This window comes from Macaca fascicularis, chromosome 15, assembly GCF_037993035.2.
Source record: "Macaca fascicularis isolate 582-1 chromosome 15, T2T-MFA8v1.1".
Lineage (NCBI taxonomy): Eukaryota > Metazoa > Chordata > Mammalia > Primates > Cercopithecidae > Macaca > Macaca fascicularis.
Genome location: NC_088389.1, coordinates 4,935,731 through 4,959,340, shown reverse-complemented (window position 1 = coordinate 4,959,340; position 23,610 = coordinate 4,935,731). Strand labels below are relative to the sequence as shown.

The following is a 23,610-nucleotide window of genomic DNA, read 5'->3' as shown; positions in this document are numbered from 1 at the left end:
CAGAAGAACTGGGGCCTCTGTCCGTGTCCCTCTCATATCACCGGCCTTCCGAAAGCAGGCAGCAGGCCCAAGGTGCTGGCACGAGGGAGGCCTGGTCGTGTTATTTTTAGCACACCAGCCCTGCCCCTGCTCTTGCCGGCGGCACGGTGCCCTGTGGCGAGAGGGTGATGAAGACTTGGCTTCCGCCTGTCCCTTGGCTCACTGGCCAGCACCTGCTGGGTCCCAGGGACCCAGGATGCCCCTCGCTAGGTCCTCCCAGGTCTGCCGCCTGCCCTGGACCCCAAGGGGTCTGTTGCACAGTAGGTTACCCCTGCGGGTGGCAGTGGTGCTCCCAGAATTCTCAGGGGTGCCTGGTGTCCTCGGCACTGTTGAGCCCTTCTCGGGGAGGGGACGGCAGCACTAGGTGAGGAAGCTTTTCAGCGCTGCTTCTGGGCCGTTCTCTGTTGTTTCCTGTGCAGCCAGCTCCTGGCACAAAGTAGGGGCTTGTTGAAGCCAAGTTGCTTGGGAGTGAGTGGTGCAGGTCCCCTTGACACTGGCGAGGGCCCCCGGGGTAGGTGTGGGTGAGGAGCAGACGCGGGTTGCCCCAGACGTTCCCTGCCCGGCCGCCGTTGGCGTCGGTCTGCCGTTGGGCTGTGTGTGGGTCTCACCCGCAGTTAGTTTGCCGTGGTCCGAGGCCCATGCTTGACTTGGCCCTGGTTCCCCAGACCCCATAGCTCCTTCCCTGGGGGTTGAGTCCAGCTTCGAGGGCTCAGCAGTTTGTCTTGGAACCCTGGGGTTCCTCACATTCATGGGAGTGTGAGGAAGGTTTCAGGAGGGATGTGCCCCCACTCCTAGCCCCAAAACCACAACCGCAAAGTCAGAGTCGCTGGAGTCAGAGAGATTCTCTGACTTCTGCTGCTGTTGGGGAGGGCCAGGCATCGTGCCAAGCACTGCCTCCTGCCTGCTCAAATCCATGGCAGGAAGGGCCTTCCACGTGGCCGGGTCCAGGCCACTTGACCCCTCCTGGCGGGGAAATAGGAGTCTGGGGGCGCTTGGGTAGAGCCAGGCCAGACCGCAGCTGCCTGGCCCCTGAGCTGTCCCAAGTCTCTTCCCTGGTCTGCAGGCTCTACCAGAGCAGGCCTGGGGGACATTCCCCACAGTGTCCCAGAGCCTGCCTGGCTGCAGCCGGCGCACGTGGGCACGTCGCAGGTATTGGCGGAGTGAGTCGGCGCCAGCTTCCACACAGAGCACTTCTGAGTGCCCAGCTTGGAGCTGGACTTGGTGTCAAGGCCTCTGAGCTCCAGCAAAGCCTCCTGGCAGCAGCGCCTGCCGGGGGCCTGTGGGGCTGTGATGGTGCACAGGGGGAGGGTGGACGCTGAGCGGGCTTCATGGGGTAGGAAGCAGGGCAGCACCGGCGCCCACCCACCAGGGACTGAGGTCAGAGGGGAGTGTGTGGAGGAGCTGGTTTGCTCCTGCCTTGTTGGACAGATGAGGCCCAGCAAGGCCCATGGGCCTGCTCCTGGCGCAGAGTGGGCCTTCCCCAAGTCCGGGCTGGTGGAGAGACCCTGCAGGAGCTCAGGAAGGAAGGGTGTGGTGGGTGTGAGGAGAGAGCCAAGAGACGGGCAGGAGACCTGGGTGGGGCATTGAGGCGGCGGGAACTGAAATAAGTGCCAAGGATCTGAAAGGGGAAATGGGATGGCCCCCACCCTGGCCATGCATGGAGTCCTGAGGCTCCAACAAAGCAACAATGATGGCCTGGCTCTCTGGGGAGCTGGAGCAGGGAGTGTGGGAGGAGACCCTGGATAGCTGGGGGGCTGTGGAGACCACTGGGGGAGGGACAGACCAAAGCAGACCCCGGGGGTGGCCCTCTGCTGCGCTCCGGGGGCTGTAAGCCAACCTGAGGCCCAGCAGCCTAGGGCTGGGAGGGTGGAAGAATGCGTGCCTGGCCTCCCTGTCCTGGCACAGCCTTGCTTCTGCAGCCTGGACCATCTTCCAGGTGAGCCCAGAGAGGCAAGGTGGGTGGCCTCAGGGCCTGCAGCCAGGATGGGCACCTCAGCCCGGGCTCCGCTCTTCTCAGACATGAGGGGGCTCACTGGGCGCTGGGCTCACTGGGCTAGCCAGAGCCTCTGATCTCCCTGAGGTCTAGGGGAGCCAGGGATGCACCCTGAGTTCAGCACGGGACCTGGCTTGGCCGTGACGCTGAGAGGGAGGGTGACCATCTGCCATTCTGTCCTGCCTGGAGTCCCTTTCCTGGCCAGGGCTGCTCTGGCGCTCCCTCAGTTTACCCAGGGCAGGTGCTAGGCGCAAGGGACTGAAGATGGGGGGCTGGGAGGCAGCACGTGGATCCCTACGCACCCTAGGTGTTTTGGGGCAGCCTAGAAGAGGAAGTGTGTGAGTTTCTTTGCTTTGTGCTTCTGAGCAACCTGGACCTGCAGTCATGGCCTGTACTCCCTCAGCCTCTGGCCCAAGGACCCCCTGCTCACATGCCTCGGTGCCTCCCCAGTGCTAGCGCACACAGCGAGGGTGCCCAATGCTTCCTGCTTGTGGATGCCTTTGCTGCCCCTGCTCTGACCTGATCCCGCCCTGGCTCTACCTACTTCTTTCCTTTTTTCCAACAAGCCCTTTGCTTCCCCACCTCTGAACACTGGCTTGGGGGTCCTTCTGCCTGGGACACCCCTTTCTTCCTCCCAGTCCCTGGCCTGTCTCCTCCAGGAGGCTGGAGTCCTCACTGTAGCCGCCGGCCTCCCTGTAAGACAGCGAGTTGTCTGCCAGCTCTGCTCTGAGCCCTGCCGCAGGGAGGGACTCAGTTACCTGCACATTGGCTCTGAGAGGCACTGGCCGGGTGCGGTGGCTCACGCCTGTAATCCCAGCACTTCGAGAGGCTGAGGTGGGAGGATTGCTTGAGCCTAGGAGTTGGAGACAAGCCTGGGCAACATAGTTGAGACCCCGCCACTATAAAAAAAAAAAAAAAAAAAAAAAATGCTGAGTGCAGTGGCGTGCACTTGTAATCCCAGCTACTCAGGAGGCTGAAGCAGGAGGATCGATTGGGCCCAGCAATTCGAGGCTGCAGTGGCTATGATCGTACCACTGTACTCCAGCGTGGGCGACAGAGTAAGACCCTGTTTTGGAAAAAAAAAAAAAAAGAAAAGAAGTAGGCACTAACATTGTTCCAGTTTTGCAGATGAGGAAACTCAGGCTTACAGTAATTAAATAATTTTCCCAGTGTGCCATGAGAACGGAGGAGGCAGGCAGAATCCGGAGCCAGGGATCCACCTCTGGGGCCTCCAGTGCCTCCAAGCGAGACAGCGACTAGACCAGCGAGCCCTGGAGGGCCGGGCAGGGCCTTGTCCGCTGGTGCCTCCCGGAGCCCAGCACAGGGCAGGGCCAGCTGGGCACTTAGTTTGGGCGAGCTCTGTCCTTCCAGGGGCTTCACTTTCGCCTTCTGCAGAGTGGGGGACCCTGTGTGACCTTGGCCAGCCCCTGACATCCCTGAGCCACAGCCTCTGCATCTGGGGCCCCCAGGGTTTTCCATGCAGGGAGTGGCAAGTGTGGGTGCAAAGCCCAGGCACCATACCCCTCAGCAAACATCTGGAGCCTTCTCTTGCCCCTTCAGTTCCCTCCCTTCTCTGAGAAGCGCACCTGGTGCCTGTGGACGTGAACGCTGGGCTTTTGGCGAGTCACACGGTGGCCACCCGGTTCTCCGGTGACTGGAGCCCCCACTGTGGCACCCCCACTGTGCTGAGTTGTCACGGGGGACCTTCTGGCCTCTTGCAGCTCACCTGAGGCCCGCGGGGACCAAGCATCCTCGCAAAACCTCACAGCCCACCTGGGCAGACCGAGGAAGAACTTAGAAGCCGGAACAAACTGGGGCTGGAAGACTCATTCCAGGCACCAAGGCCCGTGTGAAAGGAGGCTTTGGGGTGGTTTTTGCTTTGCTTGCATTGAGCCTCAAACTCTTCCTGTCCCGTGAGAAGGGGGGATGGGATTTTGGAGGCCTGAGGAAGGAAGGAGGGGAGCTTCCTGCGCACAAGCGGTGGCAGGGGTTTGCAGAAGTGAAGGCTGGGGGCTGCCTGGCCGAGCGCTCAGTGCTGTGCGCAGCCGGGCTGGCTGGCAGGATGCAGCGGGAAGCGCCTGTGGGTCCTCTGCACTGACTGCAGAGCTGGGTGGAGGCAGCGGAACCAAAACTGCTGTGTCACTGCACGCTGCAGCTGTTACCAGGGTGACCGGGTGAGTTTCCCACGCTTGCCCGGGCGGCAGCGTGCGGGCTGGCGGGTGGGGCGGAGGGGTGTGCGGAGAGGCCAGTGGTGTCGTGCCACTCGATGCCCGGGGGTGTCCACTCCCCTCTCCTGTGTCACGTGACCAGGACCCCTGCCCTGCGGTGTGGTGGGGTACATGTGTGGTTCTTGGAGGGTCCCCAGCCCTCCTCCGTCCTGGGGACTGGGCCTCGGCGTCCTCATCTGTGGGTTGGGACCCCCCAGAGTGCCTGCCTCATGGAGTGTCCGGGGGCACCCAGCAGGGCTGGGCACTGCCAGGGGCTCAGTAATGAGAGGCAGCTCTCATTTAGGTGGGCAGTGGACGGGGGGTGCAAGCAGGGACCGCCCATGTGTTGGGGGGTTGCTGAGGGGTCCTTTGCCACAGAGGCCTGGGGTCTGCTGTGGGCGAGTCCCGAGGTTGCTGCAGCCTCTGCTGGCCTCGCTCAGCACGCACAGTGACCCCCTGCTCCGGAGCAGCGTGGCGGGTGGGGGGCACGACCCTCTGTAGCCTCCGTGTCTGTGTGTGAAGTGGGGGGTACGGCTGCGCCATCCTTGCTGCAGGGCTCTGGGGGACGTACGGACGAACCTGGTGTGCACCCCACTGACCGCTGTGGTTGCCCCCCCAGCTCAGCTCACCCATGAACCCGGTCAGCAGCAGCGAGGACATCAAGCCCCCCCTGGGCCTCAATGGCGTCCTCAAGGTCCCCGCCCACCCCTCAGGAAACATGGCTTCCTTCACCAAGCACATCTGCGCCATCTGCGGGGACCGCTCCTCAGGTACTGCTGCTGTGGGGGCCGGTGGGACAGGGTTGTCAGGCCACTGCAGGGTCTGGAGGCCTCCCCAAGTCACCCTCCTGTGGGCCAAGCAGGACCCAAGGCCAGGGTGCAGGGAGGCAGGCACCTGGGCCATGGCCCACTCCCAGGGCTCCACGAGGCCATTCCAGGGTTCTCACGTCTGTGGGACAGCATGTGTTGGGTGGGGTGGGGCACAGGGCCGCCTGAGGCTTCCGGAGAGGAGGTGGCTGCTGATGGCAGGGTCAGTGTGGGAGCAGCCAGCACCGTGCCTCCTCCCTTGGCTGGGTCTGGGCAAGGGGCCTGTGTTGTGCCACTGCCCCCCACAGCCTGAGAGGGAAGAACGGGCTGCACGGTGCAGACACAGAGCAGGTGACTTGCCAGGAGCTCTGGTCCCTGATGAGCTGGGATTTATCCCTGCCCCACTCCCCAGTTGTCCTCGGAGGAGCAGAGAGGGCAAGGCCGGGGCCCAGTCTGAGCCCAGGCGGGGGTCTGGAGACCAGCGGGTCCCTTCCTGAGGCCTGGCCCACCAGCTGACAGTGGCGGCGTTGGATGCGGGGTGGGCTGCCTGCCGGCGCGGTGACTGCTCCCCAGCCCTGCCCTGCCCTGTCCCGCAGGCAAGCACTACGGGGTGTACAGCTGCGAGGGGTGTAAGGGCTTCTTCAAGCGGACGGTGCGCAAGGACCTGACCTACACCTGCCGCGACAACAAGGACTGCCTGATTGACAAGCGGCAGCGGAACCGGTGCCAGTACTGCCGCTACCAGAAGTGCCTGGCCATGGGCATGAAGCGGGAAGGTAGGCCACGGCGTCGGGTGGGGGCACGGGCAGGTGTTGGACAAACAGTGGGGCCCGGGCCTACGCATGGACACCCAAGATGGACAACAGGGAGTGAGTGGCCTGGACAGAAGCACGGCAAGGCCGAGGCAGGAGTGGCGGCGGGGCCCGAAGCGTGGGCGCACATGGGCCCCGGGCGGCATTTTCTGGCTGGCGTTGGCTGTCTGGCGAGGGGATGGTCAAGGAGACCTTCAGGTGGTGCTGCTTAGGTTGGAGAGGTGGAGCGGGGGCGTCTTCTGAGCTGTTGGATGCCAGGGGTGGTTCCGGGCCGGCTTCCTCCCGAGGCCAACTCTGCTGCACCCCTGCAGGGCCGCCGGATGGCCCCCAGGCTCTTGGAGCAGTTCCTCCTTTCCTTGCATTTTTGTGCCGGTGTTATTAACAAATCTGTGTTGGGGGCGGTTTGCAGGGAAGGTCCCTCCCCCGATGTCACCACAATTGTCAAGTCAGACCTGGGTCAGAGTCCCGGACCCAACAGGCGCTGTGACTTCCCAGCCCTGGCTGGCTGTGGACCTCAGTGTCTCCATCTGTCACATCCCCTTTCCTTCTCAGGTTTGGCGATTCCTGGCCTCCGAGTGGGTCCCTGGGTCATGGTTTTCTCACGTGTTTGCGGGTGTGCCTCGATTCTTCCCATCGGGTCCCGTGCCCTGGGCTTTGTTGGGGTGGGAGGTGCTGTCTGGGGTGAAGATCTGCTGGTCTGTCCCCATGCCCCCAGCTCTGCAGGACACCCTTCCTCTGTCCTCTGCCGTGCTGCTCCCAAGGCCCCACACCTGTGTGGCTGGTGTGTCTTACTTCCTCCCCGCCAGCCCGTGGTGGGGTCCCCAAGCAGGATCCAAGCCACTGTCTCACCGTCAGGGATGTCCTGAGTGGCGGCCCTTGTGCTGCAGTTTCATTTCATCATCTCTTGTGTGTGCCGTCTCAGCCTTCACGGTCCTGTTGAGAAATCAGCTCCTCTGCCGGGCCCCGCACTCCCGCAGGGTATCCTCCTTGGGCCGTGAGGCTGAGTGTGACGTACGGGCTGGCATGGGGTCCTTGTGCCCGCATAGCAGAGCTGCCTTCCATGGCTGGTGTGGCCATGCCCAGTGTTGCCAGTCAGGCCTTTCTGATGGGGATGCATGTTTCACAGAGTGCTGGCGTGTGCTCAGGCCCACCCTTTGCTGTGCAGGCTGGGAAACCTAGGCCAGAGGGTTCAAGCCTTGCTCAGGGTCACATACTGGGCTCTGGTTCCCATCCATACCTTGTTGCTTTCACCAGAGGGCAGAGGAGCGTGTGCCCAGCCTGGAGAGGTGTGGGCCCAGTCCAGTTCTTCTGGGTGCCTGGTGTGGGCAGGAAGGCTTGCTGTGGTGGCAGGTGCAGCTTTGTCCCTGGAAGATGGAAACTGGAACAGGGGCAGGCAGGGGTAGGGTAGGCGGTGGCCAGGGCCTCTGTGCTCAGGCGTGGAGACTGGCCTGTTCTGGGGTGGAGGCCTGAGGCATGGCCGGAGCCGGGTGGGGAAGGCCTTGTGTGCAGCCTGAGCCTGGCAGTTTCCACGAGGATGCCATAGCACAGACAGCTTGGTTTAGCGGAGACCACTCTCGGATGCTGGGGTCTTCAGGAATACGTCTGCGAGCTTGGTGGTGGATGAGAGCACTGTGCGTGGCTGGTGCCGGGCCTGGGCCTACAGCAGTGAGCTTGCTGTCCTTTGAAAGTGATCACCAGGCCGGGCGCGGTGGCTCAAGCCTGTAATCCCAGCACTTTGGGAGGCCGAGACGGGCGGATCATGAGGTCAGGAGATCGAGACCATCCTGGCTAACCCGGTGAAACCCCGTCTCTACAAAAAATACAAAAAACTAGCCGGGCGAGGTGGCGGGTGCCTGTAGTCCCAGCTACTCGGGAGGCTGAGGCAGGAGAATGGCGTGAACCCGGGAGGCGGAGCTTGCAGTGAGCTGAGATCCGGCCACTGCACTCCAGCCCCGGCGACAGAGTAAGACTCCGTCTCAAAAAAAAAAAAAAAAAGAAAGAAAGTAATCACCAGATAACCAGGGGGGGCCCAGGGTGCAGCCGGTGCAGACTTAGGGGAAGCTCAGGCACTGTGGGAGCCCAGAGGAGGCACCTGACCCTGCCTCGGGCACCCGGTGAGATTCAGGCAGGCAGGAGGGCTGTTGACGCCTGAGGAATGACAAGGTATCGGCACCACAGGCCTGCTGCAGGGAGCAGTGTCCATGAAGTCTGAGGCTGCCATCACACCGGGCCCTCAGAAGTCAGGGCTGGCCTTTCTGAGCCCTGTCCCGGGCCCTCCAGGCTGCACTGACTCCTTCCTAAGGCCCTGCAGCCCGGTCATCCATGTGCCTGGGATCATCAGAGTCCAGCTGCCTGGGCCCCCCAAAGCCTGGGGATGACACCCCATCCCATCTCAGTGGAACCGTGCAGTGTTGGGGCTGGGGGGGACCTGGAGTCACCTGGTCAGACCCCTCCCCTGGTGCCCATTGGTGACTGGGTCCTGTTAGGAGCCCCCCCATCTGGGGGGCCACCCTGGACACCCCCTTCCTGATCCCCACGCATGGTCTCACTCACCTCTTACCTGCGAGACAGAGAAATGGGGTACAGAGAGGTGAGCCATGGGGAAGTCTAAGGGCCAGCACCAGGCGTGGCGCCTGTTTCTTGCCGGTCCTTCCTGCTCTCTGTCCTTCCTCTTGGCAGTGCACAGCCCTGGAGACCGGACTTAGGGCCGTGAGAGAAAATGCTGCTGTCAGTGGACCCCCTCCCTTTTGCCTCCAGCAGGATTCTGAGGCAGGAACTTGCTGCCGAGCGCTCTTGCCCCAAACACAGCTGCAGAACTCAGCCTCGGCGTGGAGGGCGCGTCTGCGTGGGCGGCGAGGAGGCGGTGAGGCCCCCGTGCCAAACGTGCCCTGCTGCCAGTGCCTCGTGCACAGGGGGAGTCTCTGGCTATGTGGGCTGCACAGCCAGACCTGTGGAGCGCCTTACTCTTTGGCAGGGACGGGGCCCCAGGTGCAGCCTAGGCGCTCGCCCTGCAGGGACCCCACACAGCACCAGTGGCTGGGAGGACTTGGGAAGCACCCTCCTGCCCTGCCTGCATCTGGCTCCAGGTGGGTCCTGAAATGCGGAGCCTCCCTCTCTCCTCCTGGGGCAAACCCCTGCAAGGAGGGCTCCCTGGCAGCGGAGGGCAGGGCTGTTGGCTGCATGGGTGGGGCATTGCAGCAGCCCTGGAGAAAGCTATGGGGCCAAGTTGGCCAGCGCTAGGTGTCTGTGGCCTAGAGCATGCAGGATGGGAGCTGTCGGCTGCGGGGGCTGAGCGCTCCTGAGTATCAGGCCCCTGGCAGGCAGCTACGCTCACTGGCCTTGATGCCACGTGGTCCCTCGGCCTGGTTTGTGGTCAGGCTCCTAGAAACTGAGGGTGGTGCTGAGGTGTCGCATCCCAGTGCAGTGCTGCGAGGTTGGTCCCAAGGCTGGCTGAAGGCAGGATGGCCCAGGTGCCCCCATGCGGTGACTCTGCCCCCGGCAAGGGCCCACTCTGGCTCTGGGGCAGATGGGTTGCCACCCCTATGCTGTAGGATGCCACAGGCTGATAGCATCTCCGGTTGGGCAATAGGGCCTGCACGCGCAGGCAGCCACCAGGAGGGACTCGTTCTGCAGCATTCCCGGGACCAGGGGTGGGCAGAGGTGGGGGGACATGCATGGTGGGTGTTGTCCCTCTGCCAAGCTGAGCCTGGGCCTGTTTGCTGAAGCCGGGGGTGGCAGGGCTTGGGGGGCCCGGAGGCACACGTGCTGTGATGGGGAAGACAGGCCTCACGCTTGGGGGTTCCCAGTCCGATAGAAGAGACCTAGCTTCCACCAGGGGTGGTGGGGGGAGACACTGGCCTAGAGGGGGCAATGCCTGTCCCCCATTCTGCTTCCTCCTCCTCCCCCAGGAAGGCTGCTCCCCATTTCCTCCCTGCCTGCCTTTGCTTCTTGTGCCCACCCTCCGGCTCTGAAGGACTGGGTATGGAAACAGCAGTGTCTGGCGTGTGACATGTGTGTGCATGTGCGTGCACTGCAGGGATGTGGCTGGCCCCACAGGTCTTTGCTGTGGGAAGGGAGCCCCGGCTGGGCTCAGGTGTGGCCCTCTTGCCTTCTGGCCTATGACACTGGGCAAGCGACCTTGCCTTGCCCAGTCCTCAGGTTCCTCATCTGTGGTGGGCTGGAGGCATCGGGAAGACCCCTGAGAGCTTGTGATGAGAGTGCTGTGCGTGGCTGGTGGCAGCGTTGGAGAACAGTGGTCATGTGTGGGTGTGGGTGTGGTGTGTCTGTGTGGTATATGAGTGTGGCTGTGGTGTGTATGTGTATGTGGTGTGGGTGTGGTGTGGTATGTCTGTGTGTGTGTTTGTGTGTCTGCATGGTTTGTGTGCACGTGTGTGTGCACGGTTCTCATGTTCCGATGCCTTGCTCTAGGTTGAAGCCCTGGAGGGAAAGTAAGCCACTCCCTTTAGAGACTCTAGCTTGCCGTGTGGCCTCTGGCACCGCTCTCTGGGTCTCTGTCACCTCATCCTTAAGAGGAGGCCAGAATGGTTTGGTGGACTTCAGTCCTGCCTATCTTGGGCCCAGCCCTGGGCTGCACAAGGGACAGAGAAAGGACTGAGCCATTGCCACTACCCAAGGCAGAGGAGCCAGTGGGGCTGTGGATGCCCTTGGGCCCCAACATGCCTGTCTCAGAGCCGTCTGCCCTTCCCCAGACCCCCTCCCTCCTTCTCGACCCTGGGGGGCTGTGGCAAGTCAGAGATGTCCCTTGCTTCTGAGGGGCTGCTGCACCCCAAGTCCTAGGCCAGCTTGTCTCCAGAGGCTCGGGACCCCACGGATGCTGGGGAGGGGCCGCCTGGGCGGGAGTCTCAGGTCTTCCTGGGGGGACTGGGCTGCGGTGTGTGAGCCTCCTCTGGCTCCGAGCAGCCTCCTGCGTGCCTCCACTCCGCCTCCTCCAGCCGCTGCGCTCGGGGCTGGAGGGTAAAGAGGCTCTGTGTTTACAGACGCCTCCCGCCCGGCCTCCGGCGCCAGCGGAACATGAGTCAAGCATGACTTCGTCTAGAAGGTGATTGTGCTGGCAAAGCATAAATCCCGGCCCCTTCTGCCCCCCAGCCTATAAATAAAGTGATCATATTTATAATGATGCTGGGCAGAGCTGCCGGGCCCTTCACAGCTTCAAAGTGCTTCACAAAACACTCGCTAATTAATTCTCGGCTGCCCTGGCGGAGGAGGCAGGTGCCAAGGAACCCAGCCCCAGGCGCCTGGGGAGGAACTGGCAGCGAGGCCCCTCGCTCAGGGCCACCCTTGTCTGGGGCTCCCCATTCCCTGGGGCTACCTCTGAGCAGGAGAAAATCCCTGGCACTGGGCCGGGCTGGCGCATGGGGTGGGAGGCTGCGGTGACAGCTGTGGGCACCTCCAGGCCCCCTGTGTGCTGGCGCTTCCTCTTGGAGCCATCCTGGGGGTGAGCGTTGTCATTCTCGTCTTGCGGACGAGGGAGCCGAGGCACAGAGAGGTCGGGGGACTTGGCCGGGGCCACACGGCTGCTCGGGCTGTGGCAAGCTAGCAGGCTGTGTGGGGCTGGGGTTGTCGGATCCCAGGGCCTACAGCTTTAGGCTGCTCACTGTCTTGAGCACTCAGCCCTGCCCCTTTGGTTCTCAGAGCCTCAGCTTTTCCACTGGGAAGACAGCAGTGCCATCTGTGTCTTGGCACTGAGACTTTAGAATTCTGCCCTTGCTGCCCATCCTTAGGGTCTCAGGGACCTGGGCCGGTGGAGGTTCCAGTCCCCCTCTGCTCAGATGCTGGCTGCGATCTGCGTGTGCGGGTGCTTCCTGCCCTGGGGGCTGCTCAGCGTGGGTGGGGCCGGCTCTATAGGCTTAGGACCCCGTACAGAGGGTCGTGTCAGTAGTGACCCTGCCCCGGATGAGCACTGCCCTCTGGAGGGCTCACGGAAGTCCCATGTGGGGGCTGACTGGAGCCTTCTGCAGCCCCTGCCGGACCGTTGCCATTTGCCCACCAGCCCTGCTCGCCGTCCTGCCCCCACCCGCCATCAGGTTTCCAGTAGGGCCAGGCCTGTGCCTGCCGACTGCGGGGTCCCTGGCTGGCCCCTCGGCCTGGTTGGTGCATCCTGAGGCCGGGGATGGGCCTCCTGGCCGGAGTCTCCCTGTGTGGGCGGAAGTCCCTCGCTCAAGCCAGTGGGCCATGCTGGAAACTGTTGGCACAGCGTGGCTGAGAGGCATCCACGTGCGGCTGTTGCAGAGCTGTGGCTGGCGTGAAGGGAACCAGGCGTGGCTGGGGACCCCGGGCCTGGGGGTGTGAAGGGAGGGGCTTGCAGAACCCCGAGATGGCTGCTCAGCAGAAACTGTGGCTTCGGGAGAAAGTGGCGGCTGGCACCGTGGCGGGTGGGGCAGAGAGGGTGCCAGAGGCACAGATACGTTCTCCCACCGTTTTCCAAACCCATCTGGAAGCCAGAAGGTGGGAGGGTGGGACGAGACATGGTCACTCCATGGGTGGCTGGTGCCTGCGAGGACCCCAGGCTTCCAGGTTTGTGTTCTGCCCACCATCGAGACATCCTGGAGGGGCTGGGATGAGCCCCGCCACAGGCCCAGAGAGGTGGCAGCTCCAGGAACCCCTCCACCAGGCCATACCCTTGGGCCCTTAGGAGGGCACCGTCGTAGACCAGGAGGAGAAGGGGCCTGGGTCAGGGACTACCCAGCCCAGCACACTGGCAGGAGGACACAAGGGAGGGAGGAGTTGGCCCCAGGTCCATGTCTGAGCTCGGAGGAGATACGGCGGGAGGGGCATTCCCAGGGTGAGAGTGGAGAGGCCTTGACTGGAGTACGGGCGTGGAACTGTGCTGGACAGAGGTGGCTGCAGGACCCGACGGTCCCTGTTGCTTTCCTGGCTCTGCTGTTTACTCACTTGGACAGTCATTTTCTCTGTCTCAGCCATAGTTTTCTCATCGGTACAATGGGGTAATGTGAGTGCCCACCCTGTGGGGCTGTTGGGTGGTGGATGGAACGGAAGAAGGAGGTGGTGGGGTTGGGGACCAGAGCCCCAGCTCAGGACTTTCAGGGAAGGGGACGTGTCTCGGGGGAATGGCCCATAAGCCAAGTGGATGCTTCTGTCCAATTTGCATCTGGGTCCCAGTCTGCCTCCCGGCACTTCTGGTGGGAGATCCCCAGACAGGCTGACAGAGGGGCTGAGGTGGCTCCCTCATGTTCAAAGTGGACAGTCGAGGCAGGCAAATCCAGGTGGAGGGAAGCTGGGGGCGGGAGGAGCTGCATGTACCTGGGCAGCCAGGGCTCATGCCTCAGGCCCCTTCGCTGAGCGCCCACCCCCGGGGCTGATCAGAGTCAGCTGGCTGGAGCCCATGCCTGATGCAGCTCCTGCTACCTGCAAGCATCACTCTGTTTTACCTTAATGCTCGGCCTCTGGTTCCACTGGAGTGGCTGCTTCCTGGAGCGGATTGAAAGGCATCTTGGTGCCCTGCTTGGGGCATGGTCGGTGGAGCTGGGTGGGCCGCCTCTGTGTGGCCAGGGTGGGGCTGGTCGCCTGCCCTCCATTTCTGGCAGGGCCTAGTGTCATTGGGAGGGGCGTGGGGTCTGCAGGTGCACGGTTTCCTGCTTGCCCAGGTGTCTCTGAGCCTGTCACCTCCTGGATATTCCCCTTGTCCAGTCCCTCAGCCAGCATGAGTGCCCCTGTGGCACGTCATGTGTGTGCTTTGCTCTGCTTCTGGGCCTTGGCAGGGACCGTGTCTCCAGCCTGAGCCATGATTCCTCTGCAACCTCCTCCTCCAGTCACACCAACACCTCTTCCAGGAAGGCTTCCTGGTTCTCCCTGAGTCCATAGACCATGTGGGCCTTTCTCACCCCATGTTGAGGTCCCTGCTGCACTGTCTCCTGCCAGGCCCCAGGCAGGCTCCTGGTGTGAACTTTAATTGGAATGAATGCGAGTTGGCCTCTGTTCTCAGAGCACACAGCCACACGGCCAGGCCTGGGGCAGAGACGGGGTCTCCATCGCCCAGCGCCGGTGGGGATGCCGGTGTTGTGGGTGCGTTGGCTGGGAGCTGGCACCACCCGGCCAGGACAGCCTTCCCTGGGAGCCACTGGCCCGGCTGAGTGTGGGGCTGACCTGCACCTCCCGGGTTGTAGCCGTGCAGGAGGAGCGGCAGCGTGGCAAGGACCGGAACGAGAATGAGGTGGAGTCGACCAGCAGCGCCAACGAGGACATGCCGGTGGAGAGGATCCTGGAGGCTGAGCTGGCCGTGGAGCCCAAGACTGAGACCTACGTGGAGGCGAACATGGGGCTGAACCCCAGCTCGGTGAGTCACCACCTCTGCAGGGGTGGGCAGCCCCACCTACCTCAGTTTCCCTCACTCACTCACCCTCCCGCCTGAGCAGCTGATGAGCCAGAGAAGTCCTGGGGGCTGCCCTGGGCCCTGTGGCCGCCTCAGCTCAGCCTCTTACCCGAGGTGGCCCTGTGGGCCCTCGCCCCAGCTGGGCGGCACTCTCCTCTCCTGGCCCATGCACGGGTGGCCCTCGGGGCGGAGGCCAGGGGCCAGGGGCCCTGCAGCCACATCCTCCTTCTTGGCCGTCTCTGCTGGGGCCTCAGCCGCTGTGTCCTTTGGAGTTTGGCCTCTCTGGGTGCGGAGGCTGTCCCTGCTCCCTGGTGCCCCTTGGAAAAGCTGTGGGAGGAGGCCAAGCCCCCGGCAAGAGGCTCTGCAGGTTGGTTCCAGGGCTGGCTCTACCCGCAGCCGTGTGGCCCTGGGCAGGTGCCCAGCAGTCTCGGTGGCTGCCATAGGCGCAGGAAGCAGCTCCGCAGCCCGCCAGCTGGTCACCCCCATGCTGACCCTCCTGTCCCCCCCACCCCGACAGCCTCAAGGGGAGGAGAATTGGGTGGGCCACAGCCCTGCTCACAGGCTCTTCTCCTGGCCCGGTTCCAGCTGGTCCTGGAGGTGTTGGATTCAAGACCCCCTGGCCTTGTCCTCCTCTCCTTGGACCCTCCCTGTTACTGGCTCCCTCCCTATGGCATCGTTGCTTCTGGCTGTGGCCTTGCCGGGGAGGGTGGCACAGGTGCGTTCTGAGTCCCTCCTACCCTAAGGCCCAGGAACCTGCACTGCTCGGGACCCGTTGCTTCCTGGTGAGCTTGTCTGGCTGGGAGACCCCCCCTTGTCCCAGGCCCCACTGAGGGGGCAGCTCCGGCTGTGCCCGGGGTTGGGCAGGTGAGCTCCCGGCCGCCTGAGTGAAGGTTCAGAACTGTGCACTAAGCTTCCTGCTGCGGGGACCTGGGTCCAGCTGGCCCTCAGGGCCCCTGCATCTTCGCCGCGGTCACCGTGGTGTCCAGTCTTCACCCGTGTCTCCCTGTGGGTTTGGGGCTGGGACCAGAGCCCTGTGGCCACCGAAGACCTTGTACAGGCCGACCATGAGGTCGCCTTGACCTTTGTCCCTCTGTGGGTCCAGGCACACCAGCCTGTCCTCCATGCTGGCTGTGCCCTGCAGGTTGCTGTCCCCCTGCCCACCACTTCCCTGCCCCTTCATGCTTGCGGCTCCCGTGGCCTGGAGCTGGGCCCTCTGGCTCTTCCTCAGGCTTTGGTCTCAGTTGAGGTTACCTCTGGCCTTCATTTGTGCCCCCACCGGGATGGGGACTGCCCCTGTGATGTGGGCTGAGAGCACCTGCTCTTTTCTCCGTGGCCCCTGGCACTGGCCATCACAGGGTGAGGTGTGATCACAGGATAAGGTGTGTGGTGGGTTAATTTCTGCCCCGACGAGGCTGCTGCTGACGGCTCTGCTGTTCCTCGCCGCCAGCTTCGGTCAAGGACAGTGACCCCACCCTGCTCCTTGGCACTCACACAGGGCCCGCACCCCCACTGCCTCTGTCTGAGGGTGGGGGTCTGCTCTTGTCTGAGGCCCCGTGGCTGGGTTAGGACCACCCTGCTTCCCTGCCCTTTCTGGATAGGACAACCTATTGCCCTCATGTCCCCGGCTCTGCTCAGACCTCTACTCTGGCCGGGGACTGGGGCTGCCCGGGGACTAGGGCTGCCCGGCTGGGGAGAAGGTGCATGGGACCTCGACAACAGGCACCTTCTTTCCGGAGAAACCGTCCCCATGAGTGACAGGTGCAGACCCACCCCCAGCCCTGGCTGGTCTGCACACCTGCCCTGCCCCATGCCCGCCTCACCAGCCCTGTGGAGGGCAGGAGAGGGAGGGTGGCTGTGAGGGTTTCATGATCCAGCAGAAAATCCAAAAACAAGTTTGGCAGATGTACAAAGGGCTGCCACGTTTTTATTTCGTGAAGGACACTATTTGTGTGTGTGGGGAGGGGGGGAAATCTGCCATCTGCTCTCTCCCTCACTGCATCAAAGTTGAGAGAGTTTAGAGAACCACAAAGGCAGGCAGGACTCGCTGAGGATAAAGGACACATCTTCCACGGGGACGGGGTCTGTCTGTGCCCGCTCACTCCCTGCTGTGCCTGAGCTCACACTGGACGCTCCTCTGTGGCCTGGCCTGGGTCCAACTTCCAGAACCGCTCACTGGGCCCCTTCCCTCAGATGGGCAAACTGAGGTCCAGAGAGGGGGCAGGCTGCCCAGCGTCGAGGTCCTGGTGCCTGGTTTTTCCCCAGCGCAGGGCAGGGCCTGGGCAGGTCCTGTGGACACTTCTAGGCAGGAGTAGAGCCCATCCATCACACGCCTTCTGTTACAAGAGGCACGTTGGATCTCCAGGCGAGAATGGGAGGTTAATCCTTTCCCAAGGCCACACAGGGAGGTGGAGCCGGGTTCCTGCACTGTTCCTCCCTACCTAGGGGACCCCCTCCAGGCCTAGCCCTGCTGGTACTGGAGTCAGAGCCTCACACCTGCTGGGATTGTGCCTCCTTCTCCGCTCCAGCCTTCTGGCTCTCCAGCCTGCCATATTCTGCTCCCTGTCCCGGCTGTGCCCATTGCAGGCACATGGCAGATGGTGACCCCTGTGCCCACTCCTGCAGAGGTCCGAGCCAGCCAGCCCAGGAGGGCTTGAGGCTCTCCTTCCTTACCCATGGCACCAGCCTGTCACCTGGGCCTGCTCTGGGCCCTGTGTTGGCTTCCGAGAGTGGCCGGCCAGCGGCTGGGAAGTTCCTGGGTACAAGGATCCCAAGCAGAGCCACCTGCTGCAGACACAGTGCTTGGGGCTGGTTTTCCCCACATCCCCCCGCCCCTGCCAGGCCTGCTCGATCCTTTCTCAGGGATGCCCTGTGGCAGATGCGCAGGCAGGAAGAACAGGCCCCTTTCAGTCCCCAGCGTGGCAGAAGGAGAGGCTGAGGCTGAGAAGCTGGCCTGGCTGTGGCCGGCCTGGGGGGCGCTGAGCACAGAGCCAGGAGCCGTGTGAGTGCTGGGGGCTGCTGATGCTGCTCATGGAAGGTTTGCAGAGGAATGAGTGAGTCACAGACCTGTGTAGACTGTGGCCAACCCCTGTCAGCCAAGGGATCCCACCCTTCTGTGCACCCCTTCTGGCTCGGGCCCCCAAGGGCTGCCCTGGCCTCTCCTGAGGGGCCAACTGCAGGCACATGACAGATGGTGACCCCTGTGCCCACTCCTGCAGAGGTCCGAGCCAGCCCAGGAGGGCTTGAGGCTCTCCTTCCTTACCCATGGCACCAGCCTGTCACCTGGGCCTGCTCGGGGCCCTGTGTTGCCTGGTGAGTCTCTGTGCCTTTCCTCGGGGGCCTTCTCCGCCCTCAGAGGCCTTTCCCACCGGGCGCTGCGTTTAGTCTGCACGTCTCTGACGAGCAGGTGGATTCTGTTTGTGGAAGCTCTTCAAAGGGAGGCATTTCTCTCCTTGGCGGATGCCCTGGAGTGAGGGATCCCCGAATCCTGTTGACGGTCGTTACTCCTGCAGCGGCATCACGGAGGGGGCCGTCGTCTGAGTTCCCCTTACTCAGGACACAGAAGGTCTATGACCCAAGCCCCACCTGCCAGGAGCTGGGGAGGGCCCTCCCCTCCTGCCCTACTTCAAGGCCGCCTGGGTCCCCTCATCTGTGAGACTGAGTGGCCCTTTTCCGGCTAGGGCTTTCCAGAGGAGCTATGAGTGCCGCCCTCTCTCTGTGCCTGGGGCCTGGTATCTCAGCCGAGTCGCCTGCCCTCCCGAGCTCCCACATCCATGCCTGCTGGAACGTGAGAGGCCAGCCCTGTCCCCAGGGTGGGCCACCGTGACCGTCAGAGATGAAGGCGGTCGGTCCCACCCTGCTCCAACACTGCCCTGTATCCGATTTCCCCAGCTCCCTGCGCCTGCCTCCCGGAGCTGTGGGACAGACTCGTGTCCTGCCGTAACCTAGTGGCTGGAAACAACACACATTTTATTATCTGACTGTTCTGTGGCCAGAGAGCCAAAATCAGTCTTGGTGGGCTGACGTCAAGGTGCCTGCCGGCTGGCTCCTGCGGGCTCTGCTGGGGAGTCTGCCTCTGCCTCTGCTCCTGGGGCTGCCACATTCCTTGGCTCATGGCCTCTTCCTCCACCTCCAAAGCCAGCAGCATCTCTCTCCCCTTGGGCCCCAGCGTCTGTGATCGCATCTCTTCCTCTGACCCTCCTGCCTCCCTCTCACAGGCCCCGTGCAATGACCCTGGGTCCCCCCGGTGGTGCAGGCCCACCTCCCAATTTCAGGCCACACTTAATCACCTCTGCCAAGCCCCATGTGCCATGCAAGGTCGCGTAGTCCCAGGTTCTGGGGATTGGGAACTGGGCATCTTTGGGGGCCGTATTCAGCGCCCCACATGGGCCCAGTGTGTGGGGCAGGGCTGGTCTGGCTGTGTTCTGTCAGTACACTGGCTTCTGGGACTGAATGTCCTGCTCTTATTCCTCCACTATAGCCGAACGACCCCGTCACCAACATTTGCCAAGCAGCTGACAAGCAGCTCTTCACGCTGGTGGAGTGGGCCAAGCGGATCCCACACTTCTCAGAGCTGCCCCTGGACGACCAGGTCATCCTGTTGCGGGCAGGTGAGTGGCCGGGCCTGGGCGGGGATGGGGACGCCATGCAGATGGGACACTTACCAGGACACTCCTCGCTCCCGGGACACTCCCCCATCCCGGGACACACTCCCCCGTCCCGGGACACACTCCCCCGTCCCGGGACACACTCCTCCCTCCCGGGACACACTCCTCCCTCCCAGGACACTCCTCCCTCCCGGGACACACTCCCCCGTCCCGGGACACACTCCCCCGTCCCGGGACACACTCCTCCCTCCCGGGACACACTCCTCCCTCCCAGGACACACTCCTCCCTCCCGGGACACTCCTCCCTCCCGGAACACACTCCCCCCTCCCGGGACACTCCTCCCTCCCGGAACACACTCCTCCCTCCCGGAACACACTCCCCCCTCCCGGGACACACTCCCCCCTCCCGGGACACTCCTCCCTCCCAGGACACTCCTCCCTCCCAGGACACTCCTCCCTCCCTGGACACACTCCTCCCTCCCAGGACACACTCCCCCCTCCCAGGACACACCCCTCCCAGAACACACTCCCCCCTCCCGGGACACACTCCCCCCTCCCGGGACACTCCTCCCTCCCGGAACACACTCCTCCCTCCCAGGACACACTCCTCCCTCCCGGGACACTCCTCCCTCCCGGAACACACTCCCCCCTCCCGGGACACTCCTCCCTCCCGGAACACACTCCTCCCTCCCAGGACACACTCCCCCCTCCCAGAACACACTCCCCCCTCCCGGGACACACTCCCCCCTCCCGGGACACACTCCCCTCTCCCTGGACACTCCCCCCTCCCGGGACACACTCCCCCCTCCCGGGACACACTCCCCCCTCCCGGGACACACTCCCCCCTCCCGGGACACTCCCCATCCTGGGACACTCCCCTCTCCAAGTATACTCTCCCACCTCCTAGGACACTCCTCCCTCCCAGGACACACTCCTCCCTCCCTGGACACTCCTCCCTCCCGGGACACTCCTCCCTCCCAGGACACTCCCCCCTCCCGGGACAGACTCCTCCCTCCCGGGACACACTCCTCCCTCCCGGGACACTCCTCCCTCCCAGGACACACTCCCCCCTTCCGGGACACTCCCCCCTCCTGAGACACACCCCCCTCCTGGGACACACTCCTACCTCCTGGGACACACTACCTCCGGAGACACTTCCCCATCCTGGGACACTCCCCCCTCCTGGGACACACTCCTACCTCCCGGGACACTCCCCCCTCCTGGGACACACCCCCCTCCTGGGACACACTCCTACCTCCCGGGACACACTCCTCCCTCCCGGGACACACTCCTCCCTCCTGGGACACTCCTCCCTCCCAGGACACACTCCCCCCTTCCGGGACACTCCCCCCTCCTGAGACACACCCCCCTCCTGAGACACACCCCCCTCCTGGGACACACTCCTACCTCCGGGGACACTTCCCCATCCTGGGACACTCCCCCCTCCTGGGACACACCCCCCTCCTGGGACACACTCCTACCTCCCAGGACAGTTCCCCATCCTGGGACACTCCCCCCTCCTGGTACACACCCCCCTCCTGGGACACACTCCTACCTCCGGGGACACTTCCCCATCCTGGGACACTCCCCCCTCCTGGGACACACTCCTACCTCCCGGGACACTCCCCCCTCCTGAGACACACCCCCCTCCTGGGACACACTCCTACCTCCCAGGACACTCCCCCCTCCTGGTACACACCCCCCTCCTGGGACACACTCCTACCTCCCAGGACACTTCCCCATCCTGGGACACTCCCCCCTCCTGGGACCTCTTATGGACTATATGGGACTGTTGGGGGAAGGGCCTGGGGCCTCAGTTTTCCTCCATCCCTCATAAGGAGGTGTGCCATGCGGGGTCTCTCTCAGGGGCCTTCAGAGAGGTAATGGGCTGTTGGTGGAGATTGGGGGGCTCTGGAGAGGGAGGCTGGGTGTGTTCAAGGGGCTGCCCAGGAGGGCCACGTGCTCTCTGCCCTTCTCCTCCCACTCCAAGGCCGCAGCCCTGTTTCCATGCGGAAATGGTGATGCACGGAGCCATTGCACAGAAATGTCTGCTCCACGCGCAGCACACTCCCCGTGATGCCATGCGGTGGCCAGGACGGTGGCTGGGAGCTCAGCTTTGGGGTTTGGGGATCAGGATGGCAGTGGAAGCTTGGACGGGGCAGGCGCCCCCCAAGCTGGTCGCCCACCTGGGAAGAGGGGTGTGAGGGACGTGCTGATTGAGGCTGGTTCTCACTGAGTCACCCGGGGTAGCTGTGAGGCCAGGCTGTTAGTGGAGTCTCCTGCTGGTGAAGCAACACGTTGGGTGCCCAGGTCTGCCCTCACTGCCCCGCGATGGTGCTGGTCACTGTCCCATGTCCCCCCTGGGCCCAAGAAGGCAAGCTCCCTTAGGGCCAGGTATCCCAGCTGCCTGGAGGCTGCTGCACTGTGGGCTCCGCTGCCTCAGCCTGACTGGGGAGCCTCGGCCCATACAAGGCGGCTCCTAAGCGAGAAATGGAGAAGGCACAGCCAAACAGAGACAGGCTCCCTGTGAAGCAGGGAATGTTCTGGAAGCTGCTTGGGTCAGGGCTGCGACCACACAGGCTGTGTGTAGAGGGCCTGGTGCCGCCGCCTCCCTCCCAGAAGGACTCTTCTGGTCATATTGGGCCCTGCCGGATGAGCCAGGATCATCTCCCATCTCAAAGTCCTTGACTTAATCCCGTTGGCCTCGTGTCTGGTAGGTCCTCGCTTCTCTGGGCCTGAGGCACGTGGCCGTCTGCTGTTGTGGGCTCAGACTTCTTTCAGAGTGTGGTGCGTATTTCACCTGCCAAAGGAACCCTGCCCTTGTTTGCAGGGGCTCCCCCAGGAGCCCTCGGTTCAGAGCCCCTGGCTTTGCCAGCTACAGGCCTGCCTGACCCCAGTGGTCTTTGGAGAGATGCCCAAGGGTTTTGCTGAGAAAGGATGGTACCCCCACCCTGCCCCAACCCAACAGGCCTGTCCAGAGAACAGTCGGCCGCATGCAGCTCTTTTACTGGGGGATCTCCAGATGCTTGTGTGCTGGGGCCCAGGCAGAGGTCCGAGTCAGATTGGATGGCTGTGTTCGTCGCCATATCTGTGTGGTGCCTGGCCCTGCGGTCCCATGTTCTGACAGCTTCTGGCTCCAGCATCAGCCTGTGTGGGGTGAGCATGGCGGAGTGCGGTGCTGAGGGACTGTGAGGCGTGATCGTGGCGGAGCGCGGTGCTGAGGGCCTGTGTGGGGTGGTTGTGGCGGAGTGCGGTGCTGAGGATCTGCGAGGGGTGAGCGTGGCGGAGCGCGGTGCTGAGGATCTGCGTGGGGTGGTTGTGGCGGAGCGCGGTGCTGAGGATCTGCGAGGGGTGGTTGTGGTGGAGTGCGGTGCTGAGGATCTGCGTGGGTGGTTGTGGTGGAGTGCGGTGCTGAGGGCCTGCGTGGGTGGTTGTGGTGGAGTGCGGTGCTGAGGGCCTGCGTGGGTGGTTGTGGTGGAGTGCGGTGCTGAGGATCTGCGTGGGGTGAGCGTGGCGGAGTGCGGTGCTGAGGATCTGCGTGGGGTGAGCGTGGCGGAGTGCGGTGCTGAGGATCTGCGTGGGGTGGTTGTGGCGGAGCGCGGTGCTGAGGATCTGCGTGGGGTGAGCGTGGCGGAGTGCGGTGCTGAGGATCTGCGTGGGGTGGTTGTGGCGGAGCGCGGTGCTGAGGGCCTGCGTGGGGTGGTTGTGGCGGAGCGCGGTGCTGAGGGCCTGCGTGGGGTGGTTGTGGCGGAGCGCGGTGCTGAGGGCCTGCGTGGGGTGGTTGTGGCGGAGCGCGGTGCTGAGGGCCTGCGTGGGGTGGTTGTGGCGGAGCGCGGTGCTGAGGGCCTGCGTGGGGTGGTTGTGGCGGAGCGCGGTGCTGAGGGCCTGCGTGGGGTGGTTGTGGCGGAGCGCGGTGCTGAGGGCCTGCGTGGGGTGGTTGTGGCGGAGCGCGGTGCTGAGGGCCTGCGTGGGGTGGTTGTGGCGGAGCGCGGTGCTGAGGGTCTGCGTGGGGTGGTTGTGGCGGAGTGCGGTGCTGAGAGTCTGCGTGGGGTGAGTGTGGCGGAGTGCGGTGCTGAGGATCTGTGTGGGGTGGTTGTGGTGGAGCGCGGTGCTGAGGGCCTGCGTGGGGGGGATTGTGGCGGAGTGTGGTGCTGAGGATCTGCGTGGGGTGGTTGTGGCAGAGCGCTGTGCTGAGGGCCTGCGTGGGGGGATTGTGGTGGAGTGCGGTGCTGAGGATCTGCGTGGGGTGAGTGTGGCGGAGTGCGGTGCTGAGGGCCTGCGAGGGGTGGTTGTGGCAGAGCGCGGTGCTGAGGGTCTGCGTGGGGGGATCGTGGCGGAGTGTGGTGCTGGGTTCCCACTGAGGTCCTTGCTGACCTGTGTCCAGCGGGCCCTGCTCATGCTGCCAGCTTCGAGGGCCACATGGTGAGGTCTGGAGCTGCACTTCCGGCGTGAGTCCCAGCCCCACTGCCCACCAGCGGCTGACCTTGGCCAAGTCACTTACTCTCGGTGCCTCATTGTCCTTGTGTGTTCTGTCTGCCGGGGCCGGCAGCTCACCCATCAGGTGGTCTCCCCAAGCCCCTGTAAGGTCCACTGAGGCACATGTCCAGCTCAGATGTGGAGCACTGGAGTTGGAAGCCTGCACTGGCCAGGTGGCTGGAGAGGACCCGGGTTGACCCCAAGGATACACTCTGCCTGGCTGGTATTGGCTGAAGGGCTCTGTTGTCCTTTAGGGGGCTTGGGGCTGGGGCTGTGGCTGTAGCCTCTGGCTGGTGTTGGCTGGAGGACTCTGTCCCCCTCCA

At 63.7% G+C, this 23,610-nt stretch overlaps 1 protein-coding gene and 1 pseudogene across 3 annotated transcripts in view; both read left to right on the top strand.

Moving 5' to 3' along the window:
• The window catches only part of RXRA (retinoid X receptor alpha), a 118,881-nt gene that overhangs the window by 80,109 nt on the left and 15,162 nt on the right, over nt 1-23,610 (top strand). For 2 of the 3 annotated variants that reach the window (XM_045374233.2, XM_065529885.1), the window contains exons 3-6: nt 4,859-5,009; nt 5,642-5,821; nt 14,002-14,171; nt 18,685-18,814. In XM_045374233.2, the coding sequence (XP_045230168.1) occupies nt 4,859-5,009; nt 5,642-5,821; nt 14,002-14,171; nt 18,685-18,814 (631 nt within the window). Of the gene's footprint in view, nt 1-4,003; nt 4,207-4,858; nt 5,010-5,641; nt 5,822-14,001; nt 14,172-18,684; nt 18,815-23,610 lie in introns of those variants that run through there. The other variant, XM_045374235.2, reaches the window with a different exon arrangement.
• LOC135967571 (uncharacterized) lies at nt 18,819-22,412 on the top strand (annotated as a pseudogene).